Source organism: Hydra vulgaris, chromosome 12 (assembly GCF_038396675.1).
Source record: "Hydra vulgaris chromosome 12, alternate assembly HydraT2T_AEP".
In the NCBI taxonomy this organism is placed as follows: Eukaryota; Metazoa; Cnidaria; class Hydrozoa; order Anthoathecata; family Hydridae; genus Hydra; species Hydra vulgaris.
The window spans coordinates 20,682,461-20,699,046 of NC_088931.1; the positions used below are offsets into that span (position 1 = coordinate 20,682,461).

Below are 16,586 nucleotides of genomic sequence, written 5' to 3' on the forward strand. Positions count from 1 at the left end.
ATGTTAAAAAATCGAAGCAGTGCAACATGTCAAAACCTGGCGGAAAATGCATTACCGAAGAAAATGTGATCGAGTTCTTTAAACAAAAACATGAAGAAAAAGCAACAAAGGAAGCCGTAAAAGTTCCTAAATTTAACGCAAAGCGTAGACTCTCAATGCCAAGTACTCAAATGCCTAAGCATTGCTGAGTAACCTCAGCTGAGTAACAGTGCTGAGTAACCTCAGCAAAACAATAATGAAGAACGAGTATCACCAGCAGCCAAACGATTAAAAGTTGCAAAAGCGTAGAGTACAGTTACACACAGAAATGTTGAAATGCGAAAATTCAATATGTCGGGAACGGTTGTGCAAAGAAGCATGTTTACTAAAGAAATATGTAGTTGGAACAAAGTTTTTTTGATGCAAAAAATGTATAAACTTTAATATAGTTTCTTAAATACAAGTTGTGTTAAAAAAGATAATAAAAAAAAAGTTAAAATTTAAAAATTTCAATGTTTTCTCAAATGTGCGGTTTTATCAGAACGTCGCCTAAAACCGCACAACTTTTTTTCTTTACATTTAATATTTTCAATAACTTTTTTTAATTGGATAGGTAATAAAAAACTACATAAGATAACATATATTTATGTTATCTTATGTAGTTTTTTATTACCTATCCAATTAAATAATAAATGAAAAAATAAATGAAAAATAAAAAAGTTATTTAATTTTTATTGATAAGTGTGCGGTTTGATAAGTGTGCGGTTTGATAAGTGTGCGGTTTGACCGGTTTTACTCTACTTATTTTGAAAGTTATGGACGTTTTTATACACATTCTACTTTTAAACTATTTTCATTTTACACGTAATGTTTATTTAGAAATTTATAAAGTTTATTGTTAACATATTTCAGCGGTTAAAAAGACTCAGTAATTTGATGGATGCAAGCAGTACACAACATATCAAGAAGAAAAAAAATAAACAAACTTGAAAACTTTTGTTGAAAAAGTTCTAATTTTACCAACACCGGTTCTCTGTTAGTTAGGTTCTGGAACAGATTTTTTTGTATCAGAGTTACCAACGCTAAGAGACATCTTTATAGATGTGGTATGTTTTTACAAGAAAGAAACAATAAAAACAAAAGCAATTATCCGATAAAATACCTAATAAAAAATGTTTACTCAAAGTTGATTGGTAAATGGATCCATGCAAATGCTTTATTTGTATATCCTGTAACACATCAAACATTATATTACTGAGATTGGTGGATGATTGGAGTGCAGCCGACCTGGTTGCTAGGGAAAAAACAAGCTTAAAGGGTAAAGAAGATTTATGGCTAAACTTAATAAATTGTTTGATATATTGAATTGCAATTGCCAAATTATTACTAGTCAAAAGCTGTTCGTCAGAATGTAACGATGAAGCCCACATTAACTGCAAGTCCGAAAACAAAAGAAAGATTTTTTTGTTTTCCCACGTTTTCAAACTAATTAAAAAAATTTAATTTGTAATGTTTTTAATTATTTAACATTATTTAAAGAAAATTCAGTTACTTTATTAAAAGTTAAAAAAATAAAAAGCATTTGCAGAACTGCAACAAACAACTAGAAGTCAGGAAGAAAAGTTCGATTTTGAATTTAGCGAAACAGAGGAACTATTTAGTAATAAATGTTGCATAACAAACAGCAATACTGAACTCAATCTCAGCAATACTGAACTCAATCTAATGTGTCGAAAAAATGAAGTTTAGGAACTTTTATGAGGACAAAGGAATTATGAAAGTATTTCAGAAAAAAGGGATGGTTTTTAAGAGAGCAGGATTTATCGAAACAGTTGATGTCTACTAATTGGTCAAAGAAAGATTTGATCTTAATGACAAAGATTAAAAAAAATGTAAATTTTGTAATGTTAAAAAAATTATAATAAAAAGAATTCTTATTTTAACTTGAAATATGGTTTTAACTGATAAAAATTAAAAAATTGTCAAAAGCAACAAATAGATAAATTTTGTTTTAATACAAGAAATATCAATTTAAATGTATCCTGCTCTTTATTATGTAAATGCTTTTCATACGATAATAAAAAACTCTCATTGTTAATTAAAGGAATGCAAAAAGATTTTTTGAAAAGCCTCTAGTGCTAATAAGTTTTATAATTTAAAATTCGAATTTTTTTTCTCTGGTGTATTTTTTAATGAACTTGCATTTTAATTTTTAGGTTTTTTTGATTCGGTAGATTCAGATCATTTAGGTAGGAAGGATGGCTTTATTTTAATTAGGTGAATCCAGACCGAATAAAGGATTTGCTATTTTGAATTTCTTTATTTTTTTAATTCTTTTCTGTTTTTATTCTGATTTAAGTTTTTATATATATTTGTATGTTACGGTTATGTAGAATTATTTTTATATATGGGGCATGGCGATAAGGCAAGATGTACTTTTTGCTTGCTCCAGCCATTAATTTTGATATATATATATATATATATATATATATATATATATATATATATATATATATATATATATATATATATATATATATATATATATATGCAATGCAAACATTCTTTACCGGCGAAATAAATTACAAAAAAATCAATAAAGTAGAAATTTTTAGCTCATTTTTAAGGAGTAAAAAATAAAGAGCAATTTTTAGTTTTAAATCATAAAATGTTTTAAGTTAGTTTTTTCAAAATATTAGTCTTACACTGTTTTAATCTGTGTAACTATAAAGTTATGTCATATTGGTATGCCAACAGTCCGATATTTTTTGCACCACACTTGTTTATTAAAATTTCTTATCAATTTTAAACAGCCTCCTAATTTAAGGGGTTGTCCATAAATTACGCCACGCTTTAGGGGAGGTGGGGGAGGTCGTCTGTTACTAAAATTTGTTACAACGGAAATTGTTACCAAAGTGTTTCGATGTCGTGACGAGGAGGGGGGAGGGATCTAAATTAGTCAAAAATTGCGTGACGTAATTTGCGAACGATCCCTAATTTTATTTTCAAATAACATCCTTTGTTATATATATAAGTTCATATAAAAAAATTATTTTTAAATATTTAAAGAAGATAGAGCCCCTCTTTCCCCCGATTGCCCCATTATTTCCCCCTTCCCTACGGATTCGCCCTTGGTTGTATCTGTTAAATTCATTTTATTTTATTTATTACCTTTTTATTCATATTTAATTTAGATTTTAATTTTATTATTAGACTATTTATTATTTTTATAATTCATATAGTTTATTTATATAATTTACTTATTAACCTATACTAAAAATGATTGGTAATGCTATCATTAATAGTATTATTTATTATAACTGGTAACGTTTGATATTGTTAATACTCCTAATAAACTGACTTATATTATTTGCTATATACTAATAATATTAATATAACCATTTACTTTTCAATTAATACTTCTAACTTTTTCGTAAATAATACAGAAATTAGTTACTCATTTCCATAAGTATGGATTTATTTAATTACGAAGGGGTATATATTGAAAAAATTTTCCACTAAATTCAATGTGACATTGTTTATTTTGGACTCATACAAAACGCAACTGGAATAATCAGGTCCGTTCTAGAGGAGCTTCACTTTAATTTAAGAATAGGGGTTAACTTGAGACTTTTTTTTACAAATGTTTGTCATAAATTTTCCCACTTCCCCGACTAAAAGCTTATTCTAAAATTATTCTAAAAGGACCTGCAGTCGGCAAGTTTAGGCATGATGGCAGTCGACAAACATCAGTAAACGAAGACCTTTTTTCTTTTTTACGTCGTTTATTAGTGTCGTTAGTAAACAAAAATCAAATTTAATGCTCCTCCTTCTACTTTAAGATCTCAAAGGGACGGCCCTCCCAGTGGGCAAAGGGACGGCCCTGTGAATAAAAAAACTGTGCACAATAAACACAATTAAACCACTTATTACGGCTATGTTTAAAATGTATCAAAAGTGTTTTTCTAACAACCCACAGTGGGCCAAAATTCACTTTTACTGGACAAAATTCATAACTAATTAAATATTAGGGCTATATTGACTAAAATTAGGATGAGTAATAATATGATGTCTGCGCTTCTTATAAAAATGTTCATTTTTTAATTCGTTGCTATGGATACTAAGTTTCGGATAGCAAAAATCTAGTTTTGGTATTTGCAGATATTTTTACGAGTGCTATGTTTACCAAATTTTACATAAGTACTAATACGAAGTTGAGCTTTTTAAAAAAGTGAATATATTTTTTATTTAGTTGCTATGGATACCTAAATTTGCTTAGCAGCAACTAACTTTTATTAGTTGCATATGTTTTATTTGTGCTATGTACACTATTTAGAACGTGTTTTATTTGTGCTATGTACAATATTTAGCACATGTTTTGTTATGAGGTCGTTGCTCGTGAAAAGCAAAACTTATTTAAGTTTAATTGATTAACTAGTGTTATTACACGTTGCTAGATAAACTTGTTTTCTTGTAGAAAAAAATTATATTCTAGTTTAATTAATTAGTTTTTTCTAATTAGCAGATTTTACGAGCATCTACAGAATTTTTAAAATTTGTATGGTTATAAGTTCCCATGCATTCACAATCACCAAAAATCTTTGACAATGTACAACTTTCAATGACAAAGTTGCAACTTTTCTATTCTTTGTTTTTAAATGTGATTCTTGAAATGATAATGTAGGTCTTCCGAGTTGTTTATTTTTACTATCCTTCATTAATGTGGTATTAATATCATTTTCATCGCTACAAAAACACTGTGAGGATTTAAATATTGTAGAATCATTGGAGTTTAGCTTTTAACGTATGAATGAACCAAGATTTAAAAGAAAAACAAAATGTATTTATCTAGCAACAATATTTTTCTAATTAATAATGAATTTTACTAAAAATGAATTTATTTCAGAAAACTTTTTCAATTTTTCTTTTTGCTCACTTAAATTTTGTATTTTGTAGCATATTTGTAGCATATTGTAGCATGGGTTCTTTTTATTGCTACTTGAGTCCAAATTTTTATAATTTACAGAAATTTGCTTTCTTCTTCAGAACAACTTTTGCTACTTCATAACTCTACCCACACAATTGCTACAGTGTGAATAAAGTTATTTTCAAATCTAAAGCATTTGTTTTATTTTAACAAACTTTTATCACAGGAATTATAAAAACTTTAATAAAGGAAATTTTAAATTTGACATTAAAAAATGACTAGGACGATGTGAAAAAAATGTTACAGAAACTAATAATAATGAGTTTATTAAATAATAAAAATAATAATAAAAATGAAAAAAATATTAATAAAGAAAAATGTTATAAAAACATAACGATTCGAATTTTTTTGTTTCCAAATTTTAGTTACAGAAGCAATATTGATTTTAGGATTTACCCTTCTTAAAAACCCTATTGAGAACTTCATAACTTTGATGTAACCATGAATTACAAAAATACGATTGTACGCAGAAGAGAGCGACAGCTGATGCCATGGAAGTTCAAAGTATCTACAACACAGGTGTAGCCAAGAAAGTTCTAAGTATCTACAACACAGCTGTAGCCAAGGAAGTTCTAAGTATCTACAACACAGAGTAAAAAGTTTAGGATTTCTATTTGATTGATTGAATTAAGGATTTTAGTAAATATCCCAGTTCTAAGAAGACATCCATCACTTACCGAGACTGTTTGAAATCATTACAAACTGTATTTTAGTTATGTACTTGTAAATGTGTTGACAGCAGTGTACAAGAGTTAAGAACACAAATATTTTTTACCCACTGCTTCAAACATAAGAGCAACAAGTTGATAAAATATTTTTTGTAGTATTTTCAATTAGGCTTATATTTATTATTAAGTTTAAAATTTTATAGTATAATCTTTCAGCCTTCAAACATTACGACCATATAAAATTTACAAACCCTAAACAATTCGAAACAATTTTGAAATAACTTGCGGAACGGAACTGAGACTATAGATCCGTAAATTGCATTCCTACTTAGACGCGCGTAAGCTTATTTAAGGCGTTGACTTCGTAAACGGAATGGCTGAGGTTCGAGATCCGGCGCCTGCGGAATTTTTTTTTTTTTTACATATGCATACAGCCGAATATTAATAAAATAAAATTGTTATATCAGAAAAAATTGATTGCAAAATTTGCGTTTTAATAACAAATAAAAGCATTGGGTTTTAAAACTCCTTTTTAATTTTACTTGTTTTTGTTGAAAGCTACGTGGTTTGAATCAAAACATTTTTATGTATTTATCGAAAAAAACTTTTATATTCTATTAGCTATTTGCAGTTCATCGTGTAATAAACATTTGCAGTTCATCATGTAATAAACATTTGCAGTTCATCATGTAATAAACATTTGCAGTTCATCATGTAATGAACATTTGCAGTTCATCATGTAATAAACATTTGCAGTTCATCATGTAATAAACATTTGCAGTTCATCATGTAATAAACATTTGCAGTTCATCATGTAATAAACATGGAGTATAATCTTAAAAATTTTGCGTCATTGGAATTCGTTGGAATTCATAAAATAACTGTTTAAACAAAATTTCCAATTATTGCAGCTTAATCCATCACTGTAAGATACATTATTATAAATTCAATTTAACATTTTATAAACAAACTTACAAATATAAACAAGCAACCTTGCAAATATAAAACTAATCTAATATTTTCTGCATATTTTTATTGGCGATGAATGTTAAAGCTTATATAATACATTTTGTTTTTTAGGTATATGGTTGACTTCAGTCCTGAAAGTATAAAAAACGCTAAAGGAAAAAACAAGAAACGGTTATTTGCCCATAGTTCTAACTCTAATTCGAGAGTTATGATTCAAATTCTGTTTAAATTTATTTGTCGCATTTTTTTTTTAATTTTTTGTAATTATTAAGTTGTATTTGCTGTAATTCTTTTTAATCATTGAAGAATTTGATTTTCAGTAAGTGTTTGGATAAAGTTTTGATAAAAAATGTAAATAATAGTTTTGTAAAAGTAAATTTTGCGTCATGTACAGAAACTTTTTGCGTTATGTACTGATCCGGCAGCAGAGATTTCAGAATGTTTCCTTAATTATACGGAATATTCCAATAGTATTTAATAAAATTTATAATAAAATAATAATTTCTTATTATTAGATGTAACAGATATTTCCGTATTTAAACGGATATTTCAATAAAAACACATAATGGGTTTTTCCGTAAAACAATGGAATATTTTGGAAACTCTGTAGCTGGATAACATCCGTATAAAACACACATTTTTTTTAACAGTTTCGATTCGTAATATATATTTATCTTAGTTTATTTATCACCATGATTAATGGAAAGGTGAATACTGCATTATCCAACGCAACTGGCTCTAGTCAATGTAGATGCAAAACATCAGAAATGAATTGAAGTTGTCATTAAAAAAAATATACCACTCAAGGTTTTCAGTGTGGTTCAATTCGTATTGTATTAAGAATGTTTAATACATATTGCATACAAAGTTGGTAAATTTAGATCTTGGCAAACAAAACTTTTTAAATTCAACTCAACAAATCAACAAAAGAGTATAATTCAGATTTTGTTTTTTGTATGAGTTGGATTAATTGTAGATTAACCGTAGTGTGACCAGTATTGATGGTAATGAGGCCATGATTACTTTTATAGATGAAGACATATTTAGTAAAATTACAGATTTTAATCAAGTGCTACTTGAAAAATTGCATGATATACCTTGTTGTACCTCTAATATTTCAAAATAAGATATTTTAAAATTGTATGATTACTGTTTTAAAACTGCCTCATATATATCATGGTACAACATTCCTCAAAGTCTGTATACAACTTTGTCAACGGGATATCTTATAGTAGAAAATATTGAAAATATTTGTCTAACGTTAGAGGAAGCTCTAACTTTTGATAGATAATTTGAAATGTAAAAAATATGTTTAGTTTGTAAGCAAAACAAGCTGATCAAAATGTAATGAAAAAACAAAATGCAAACTTTGAACATGATTTAAAGCCATTTCGTAAAGTATGCAAATTGTCTGGTTTAGTCTTAAGACATCACAAGTAATGTTACCTAATAAAAATACTATTGACAATTTTAGCAAAAAACATAAAATTTTGTTGAATAATGTATTGTCTTGTAGCAACTTGATATTGGGAATGCACACACAATGATACACTTTACTTGTATTTTATGGTGTTTTTTGGTGCGCATGTGCACTTTTCACTGTTTATTTCATGCATATTAAATATCCTAATATATCTCCAGATGTTTTGACAAAAAATTTCTATTAAATAATGGTTTGTATAAAGTAAGTTTGTCAGTAAATAAAATTTATTACTTACATTTCTATTGTTTAAAAATATATATAAATATTATTATATATTTCTAAATGGTAGAAATGTTATAAAAAGTCAACGTAGAACAATTGCGATATATCTTCCTATAAAGATCGGTTTGAAAAATGTGTTTCATACTAACACATTTTTTACGAGTTTTTAAAGGAGTGCTCTCTCTAGTGCAACTGAATAAAAAAATTATTTTATTCAATTTTTATTGTTGTTATTGTTGTTATTGTTGTTATTTTTTTGTTATACAGTCAAGTATCAGTTTACAAGTTTTCTCACCAAAACATTTATTTTTTAAGATTAAATTTAGTATCTCGTGTAAGTTTAAATATTGTTTAAATTATTAAACTAAAACAAAAGTATTATGTAATTTGGATGAAGAATACCCAAATTATTTTAGAAAGCATATTTTGTACAAGTAACTCACATTAAAAGTTCCATAGCAAGATATACAGTCATAACAACTACATATCATTGCATCAAAGTGTTTAATATAAATAACATTTTCCTTCACCTACGACAAAAATTTTTAGTTTAATAAAAGAGTTAAATAATAAAAACATTTGTTGCTGAATATTAAGTCAAGGTCTCTACATAAACATTTGCTGTTGAACATTAAGACAAGGTCTCTTCATAAACATTTGATGTCGAACGTTAAGACATGGTCTCTAGCTAAACAATGGATGATTAAATAACTAGATATATTCATATAAAATATCTGCGAGAAAAAAACTCAAATTGCAAAGAAGTTCCTGAAATTTTGCTAATTTTAAAACATAATAACATTATTAGCAAACAATAATAAACATTAGAACTTTTTAAAAAAACATGGTCCATAATTAATAACATCATCGGAAAAGACAAAAATATTGCTCCTTCACTGCCTAAGAGAATTAATATTGACAACACCGATATATTCTGTCAAAACCTAATCTCAAAAGAGTTCAACAAGTATTTCACAAATGCTGGACCTAAACTTGCCAACAAAATATTGGCATCATCAGAATCATTTAAAATCTAAAACCCTCAAATAACAAAATATTTTATGATAATGAATTAAGTTATAAAGAATTTGAAACAGCGTACTCTTCTTTAAAAAAAAATAACTCCCCAGGATATGATGAAATCTCTGGTAATATGTGATTTTTAACAAAACTAGCTTAGGTAAACCTTTGTTTCATATAAGAAACTTTCATTAAAGTTCGGTATTTTCTCTGATGCTCTTAAAATAGCTAAAATAATCTCAATTTACAAACGCAACGATCATTCGGACATTACAAACTATATACCTATATCATCACTTTCTTGTTTCTCAAAATTGTTTGAACGCGTAATTTATAAAAGAATATTCGAGTATTTCACTATAAACAATTTATTTTACCCAAAACAATTAGGGTTTCAGAAAAATCACTCAACTGAACATGCAACTATTGAAATAGTCAACCATATAACTCATGGTTTTAACAATAAAAAATATACTTTAAGAGTATCTATAGATCTATCTAAAGCATTCGATAAAGTTGACCATTGCATTCTCTTAGAAAAAATTAAGCATTACGGTATAGATAATAGAACATATTCCTAGATTAAAAGTTATTTTATAGATAGAAAGCAATATGTTCATAATGAACAATCCGGAACATTAAATGTCGTATGCGGAGTTCCGCAGGGATCAATCCTTGGTACGCTCCTATTCCTTATTTATGTTAATGACTTTTGTAATGCATCATTAAAATTAAATTCGATAATGTTTGCAGATGATACAAATCTATTTCTCATCAATAATAATATTAAACATCTCTATTCAGATATGAATTTGGAATTAAATAAAGTTAATATTTCGTTTAGGGCAAACAAACTGTCACTTAATGTTGAGAAAACAAATTATACTCTATATCATAAAAACATTCCACTTAAGTTGCCTGAACTTTATTTAATTGATAAATTAATTAAAAAGCAAACAAGTATAAAATTCCTAAGAATTCTTGTCGATGAAATTTTATCCTGGCTTCCCCAGATAAACTATATTCAATCAAAAATCACCAGAACTATTGGCGTGATGTATCGAGTCCCCCCATACGTGAATGTTTCAAGTCTCAAATTGATATATTTTGTGCTAATTCACTGTTTCATTAAATATGCTAATTAAATATTTTCATTGAATATATCATGGGCAAGTACGCATAAAACAAACTTGAAAAAATTTATAAACTACAAAAACACGCTTGCCGAATCATATACTCTAAATTTAAAGTGAACATGCAAAACCTCTAATGAAAGATATGAAAATGATGGATATATTTGAAATAAATATCTACCAGCATCTAATTTTTATGTATATATACTACAACAATCTTTTACTAGCAAGTTTTAATGATAAGTTCGAAATAAAGCTTAATGATTAGTATAACCTGAAATCAAATAGAAGCATTAACTATAAATTGCCTCGGAAATGTAACAAACTCTCAGAATATTGTATATCTTACTGAGGGCCTAAATTATTGAATGAATGTCAAAAGGATTTTAAGTTTACGGTGAAGTCCTTAAGTTTCGAGCAAAAAAAGAAATTTTTAAAATGTAATGATCTCAAGAATAAAAAATTATTTTTATTTTAACTAATTAATTTTTTGTTTGTTTGACTATTTTACCGGTAACTTTGCTACTTATTTGCTTCTTAATACGAACTTTATATTATACGTGTTATATACTTCTTAATACGAGTTCTTTAGTATATTTAATATGAATTTTATATTTATATTATACTCGATATTAATGCTGTATACTTACGATTTATTAAAACGATTTATTACTCTTCTTATTTATTTTATAAATCTACGATCTATTATTCTTTTAAAAAGGGACTCTATGAAAAGATTGCGATAACGTAATGATATCCTTATCTTCTTTGAGTTCCTATCTGCTTTAACCTTATTTTATTGTACTAATAGTGTATAGTCTTGTAACTGAATTTATTTTATTTATATTTAAACTCCCATTAAATTTAGATATAAATAAAATAAATAAATAAAAATTTATTAAAATTCCCATTAGTTTATTTAAGTTAGGAACAATTGGTTCATGCCTATGCGCTATAAAAATGTTTGTTGTTTCTTCCATTATCCAGCGGTTCTTGAAAAAATGTCCGGTAAAAAATTGCCCTACAAAAATTACCCAAGAATACCCCCGTCCCTAGAAAATTATTTATATTAGGCTAACACTAAATTTTTTTGAAAAATGTAATATAAAACCGGGAAAAGTTTTAAAACTTAAAAATGATTTTTTTTAAATTAATATATTGCCTGCCCAATCCAAAACCCTTAGTCAATATATGTACATTCACTGCGTGTTCTACCTACTGAGCCATTCGATGAATGTACACTCCTTTCAAGTACTTCCGATTTAAGTCAATGTATGTACTTATGTATGTACTTAAACGTTGGAATTTTTTCCAGGGGATTTTTTCCCAAGGGATTTTTTTGTGTGTCAATTTTATCTCTGAGGTTTATTTCAGGGGATTATTTTCCGTGGGATTTTTTTCTGCTATCTACCCAGCAATCAAAAAGACGCATGATTTAAATACAAATCGGTAGTAAGTAATACCTGGGTATATAGATATCAATACTTGCTATAACCAATATAAATAAAAATACGCCGATAACAGAAGATAAACTTTCGGTTTTTTTGTAAGTTGTAATTGTAAATTACAAAACTTATATGATTATATTTCTTTCGTTCTGCGTAATAAAATAAATATTGCGTAAAATAATTAATACGCAGTTTCAACGTCTTTTGAATAAAGATTTTGTATTTTGTCTTTAAAAAGCGGCTAAAAATGACAGAAAAAGAGTTTGTCACTTTTAGACGCTTAATAAAATGACTTTTACTTGCTGGGTACTGCGGGTGAGCTTAGAACCCAGCAAGTGAAAGAAACAAATCATACAAAACAAGAAAAATTAAAAAATCGCTATCAATAAAAAAATTTCATTTACTTTTTTGTCTTGTTACTACATGTGTTAATAAATTATAAATTAAAATCAATACGTTAAAATGTAAGCTGTAGTTAGCTGTGACGTTAATATGTAAGCTGTAGTTAGCTGTGACGTTAAAATGTAAGCTGTAGTTAGCTGAGATTTTGTAATCTCAACTAAATACAATTTTGTAAAATTTGTACATTCAAAAATGAAATCAGTATCAAAATGACATCATAATGACATCATTTTATTTTTAGCTCTATTTTTACTTTTTTTTAAACTTTAAATTTTTTTTATTGTTATAATTTTTTATTTCTATTTTTAATGTGAAAACTTGATAAGAAAATTAATTGACAATAATCTATATAAAATAATAATAATCTATATAAAAAATAATCTATATAAAAACAGGAAATTTAAAATTCTCATTGGTTTTAATTTAAAATTTTGATTGGTTTCAAAGTTATTACGGAAATACTAAATGGGGGAATTTCGCCACCTATTTATATTAAAATAGAAATGCGCTTTGATTGGATAATTAATATTATTTCCCTTCTCCTTGTTTTGGTAATTAATTTCTTAGATCATAATGGTATTATAATTAATTCAAATTAATTAGATCGATCAATTATCAGCAACAATGCCGCAAAACTATAACAGAAAATCCGTCACCAATTTTAGCGAAGAGCTAATAGCAAAAGCCATTGCAAAAGTTAAAACTGGCGAACTGAGTTACAAGCAAGCTGCAGAATTATACTGTATACCTCGAAGGATACTAGGAGGAAGAATTCAATATCCAGAATGGATAGCTGGGGCTGGTAAATTCACAAATATCCTACATTTCTAAAAAAAAAAGAAAAATAAAATAGATAAAAAAGGTGGAGGTCATCGATACCGAAAGCTATCGATACCTCGATAGCTCACGGTATCGATGGCCCCCACTTATCTGATATTGTTAGATTTCTTTTATTTACTTGATTGTAAATGTGTTTTTAAGATTTATAATTTAAAATAAAGAATTTTTGTTGTAAACAACATCGCCACCCCATTTTTTCGATACTAATCATTTAAAAAAAATTAAAGTATGTAAAGTTTTTAAATAATATTATTAACAACAACAACAAAAATTTGATTTTCATTTTTAGTTCACAGGTTATTTAAATTGAAAGAATTAGTGGCGAAATTACCTCATCTTATTTTATAAAAAATATATATAATTTTGTTTTTACTCTAGTTCAACATCAACAAAATAATGAAACAACGATATAAAAACTCGCAACAACTCGCAACAAACGATATAAAAGCAACAACTGTTAATAGCATATTAATTAGAATAATTAGTTAGAGATGTATAATACGTGCAAGGTCACCATATTATTATTTCGCATTGAACTTTATATTTAAACTAAACTTAAAAAAGTTCATTGTTTTCTTAAGTTGCCTTTATGCTCTTATGAACAAAACATTGAATAAGAAGAACCGTGACGTAAGTTATGCGGAATTTATAGATATCATATATCTTGTATTATTTAACGGTGAAAGCGAAATCATTAAAATTAGAAACCGAAAGAAATTTTTAAATATAAATTTCAAGATATGAGCATTCATACTTAGATTAAAGTAAATGTTTTTTTACACTTGTTATAGACTAATTGTCAAAAGGTCATAATTATTTATTGTGGTAATTCAAATATCTTTTAATAAGTGTTGTCTTATTAACTATTTAATTTTTTTTTAGAGAGCAAAAACAATTTTGCCGAAGCAAAATGATTTTAAAAGGACTTTTAATTATTCTTGTTTCATTTTATTCATCTACCAATGCAACATCGCTCGAAAACGTAGATTGCGGTTCATACGTTGACTATGTAGATACTGACAATCAAGGACATTTTCGTTTTATGCCTCGAGTTGTAAAGTTAAATCGATGCCGAGGAGTCGATAATTTAATACCCAACCCCCATAATTATAAATGTGTTCCTACTCATAATGGAGTGAAGAAAATAGATTTGACCGTTGTAAAAGAGCAAACGCATGAATTTGTTACTATAGCGGTAGAAAATAACACAGAATGCCAGACAGTATGTAGTTTAAACGACAAATCTTGCAACTCTTATCAAACATTTAGCAATAACAATTGCGAATGCACCTGTAACTACGAAAACAATTTTCCTGTATGCAATCTAAACTTTGTATGGAGTAAAACTGATTGTAATTGTATTTGCTCCCCATCAAAATCTAGAAACTGCCCCTTGGGTAAACAATTTAACGAAAATGAGTGTGAATGTAAATGTACAGCTTCGACATGTCCAAATCCAAACCAGGTATTAGATCCCATCTCGTGTAATTGTTTAGACAAGCAAAAAAGTCCAAGCACTGGAAGAAGAGAAGAAGTAAAAATTTGCAAAAACAGCATTGATACTTTTAAATTCATAATTGGACTAGTAATCGAGGCAATATTTTTTATATTGTTGTTTACATTGCTTTACTGTTTTTACTTCAAACCGAAACTGGCTGTATTAAGTAAGAAAACCGTTAAGTTGGAAAACTCAGTCAACGCTTATTGCAATGGGCTTCATGCTACAGACGTGTAGCTTATAACTTAAAAAACAAATGTTCAGCGTTATGTCATTATTCATATAACCCATAATTTAATTGCATCATATTTTCCTAAGATTCATAGATTAAAGTTTATATAGAACAAAAAACTTAAAAACTTGTTGTTATGCATTGAAGAAAAAGAAGATTTTTTTTGTTTTTCAATATGACTTTATTAACCAATTTTTAAAATAAATTATTGTAACACAATATATGATATATATATATATATTATAAATAAAATGTATAAATAAGGTTAGAATGCTCTTAACTGACAAATTTTTTAATGGCTTTTTTTTTTAAATGACAGTTACTTATTTTTTAAGTGTAATAAATATTTATTTGTAATTTTAACTATTTTTTTCCCCATTCTAATGATGAAGTATATTTATTATACTTTTTTATCGCACCGACGCGTTTCTATCCTACATAAATCTCATAAACTTGAAGAGATATGAGAAATACCCTATCACTCATTGCTTTAGTTATTGTTTTGAAAAATCCAAATTAAACTAATTTTTTTTAATGTTGCAATTTAGCAGGACTTTTTTCCAAAAACCACAAAACGTCTATAAAACGCTTTACAAACCATATTACTAATATCTTTTCTCGTTGATATTTGCGCTTAGGAATGTATTTTTGTTATTATATCGGCTTATTTTACACACAGCTTTATAAACATTTTTTGTATTTTCTGTTTTGTGTCAGCAAAGATATTCGATCACTAATAAGTATTTTAAAATTGTTTTCACGAAATTCAATTTAACTCGTTTTTATTTCATTCTTTTGTTTGTTTTACTTTGTTTTCTTTTTTTAGTTTTATTTTCGTTTTTTATTGTATTTCGACTCTTTATAACTTATTCACAACTTATTTACAATATTATTTTCGTTTAGAGCTTGATCTGACTAATTTTATATTTGTATATCGTCAACCTCGCTCTAATTATTTTTCATGATTCTTAACAAGTTTTCAGTCCAAAAACTTGTTAACAAGAATAACTTTTTATTCCAATGAGCATTTACTAAGCTTTACTCAAACCAAAGCATTTTTTGTAATAATTTCTAACTTTTTTTGTTTGTTTCGTAAATCACAAGAACACCTTTTATTTCAAAACATCATATAGTTTAAGAATTTTAGGTTTAGGTTTCATCTTATTTTTAGGTTTAGGAATCATCTTTTACGGTTTAGGAATCATCTTATACTCCGTAAATATTTTATTTCTTAACATATTAGAAACAAAGTTGGTGCAATTTGTTGAACAACTAAGGTTTAAAAAATATCAAAACGGAAATACGTCACAAGGAAAAAATCTTGAGAGCGCAAACAAAACAAAAACAAAAAATTTGGTAAATCCTGTTAGTAAGGCTTAAAATTACGATAACAGACATTGGTATGATAACATATCTTTAAAAGAATTAATTTTTTTAGGGTTCTTTAAACCTTTAAAGGCTTTTTTTGCGTATTTCTGTTCTCTCGTTTTATTTTTTAGTTCAAAAATTGCGCTAATTTTATTTCTAATCTATTAAAAAAAATAACGGTGTATAAGATGGTTACTGTTGGGTAACTCTTAAAATGTAAGTATTTTGTAATGCTGTAAGTCTAGCGATTTACGAAACAAATTAAAATTTATAATAAAAGTGCTTACGCAACAGTTAAAGTAAAGCAAGATCAAACATTAAAAATCACTTTTACAAC

At 27.1% G+C, this 16,586-nt stretch overlaps 1 protein-coding gene and 1 long non-coding RNA gene across 3 annotated transcripts; one reads left to right on the forward strand and one right to left on the reverse strand.

Moving 5' to 3' along the window:
• Positions 1-12,882: 12,882 nt before the first annotated feature.
• On the reverse strand, positions 12,883-13,675 carry LOC136088566 (uncharacterized). Its single transcript, XR_010642272.1, has 2 exons — positions 13,483-13,675; positions 12,883-13,138 (listed from the first exon to the last, which is right to left on the reverse strand). It is a non-coding gene; the product is annotated as an uncharacterized LOC136088566 (long non-coding RNA).
• LOC100200203 (uncharacterized) lies at positions 12,939-15,238 on the forward strand. 2 transcript variants are annotated; one of them, XR_010642271.1, is made up of 3 exons: positions 12,939-13,113; positions 13,530-13,915; positions 14,034-15,238. XR_010642271.1 is itself a non-coding variant. In XM_065812503.1 (2 exons), exons 1-2 carry the CDS (start codon positions 13,920-13,922, stop codon positions 14,884-14,886), a joined length of 891 nt encoding a protein of 296 aa, XP_065668575.1. In that variant the 5' UTR covers positions 13,819-13,919; the 3' UTR covers positions 14,887-15,238. The 2 variants fall into 2 exon arrangements, 1 of the variants encoding a protein (XP_065668575.1); XM_065812503.1 differs by lacking the exon at positions 12,939-13,113 and having other exon boundaries at positions 13,819-13,957.
• Positions 15,239-16,586: the final 1,348 nt, after the last annotated feature.

What these genes read in the sequence shown, in the direction of transcription:
- LOC100200203 (XM_065812503.1), top strand. Translation starts at nt 13,920, where the DNA reads ATGTTTTTTTACACTTGTTATAGACTAATTGTCAAAAG. An exon ending in TATAGACTAATTGTCAAAAG is followed by an intron (nt 13,958 to 14,033) that starts GTCATAATTATT and finishes ATTTTTTTTTAG; the next exon opens with AGAGCAAAAACAATTTTGCC.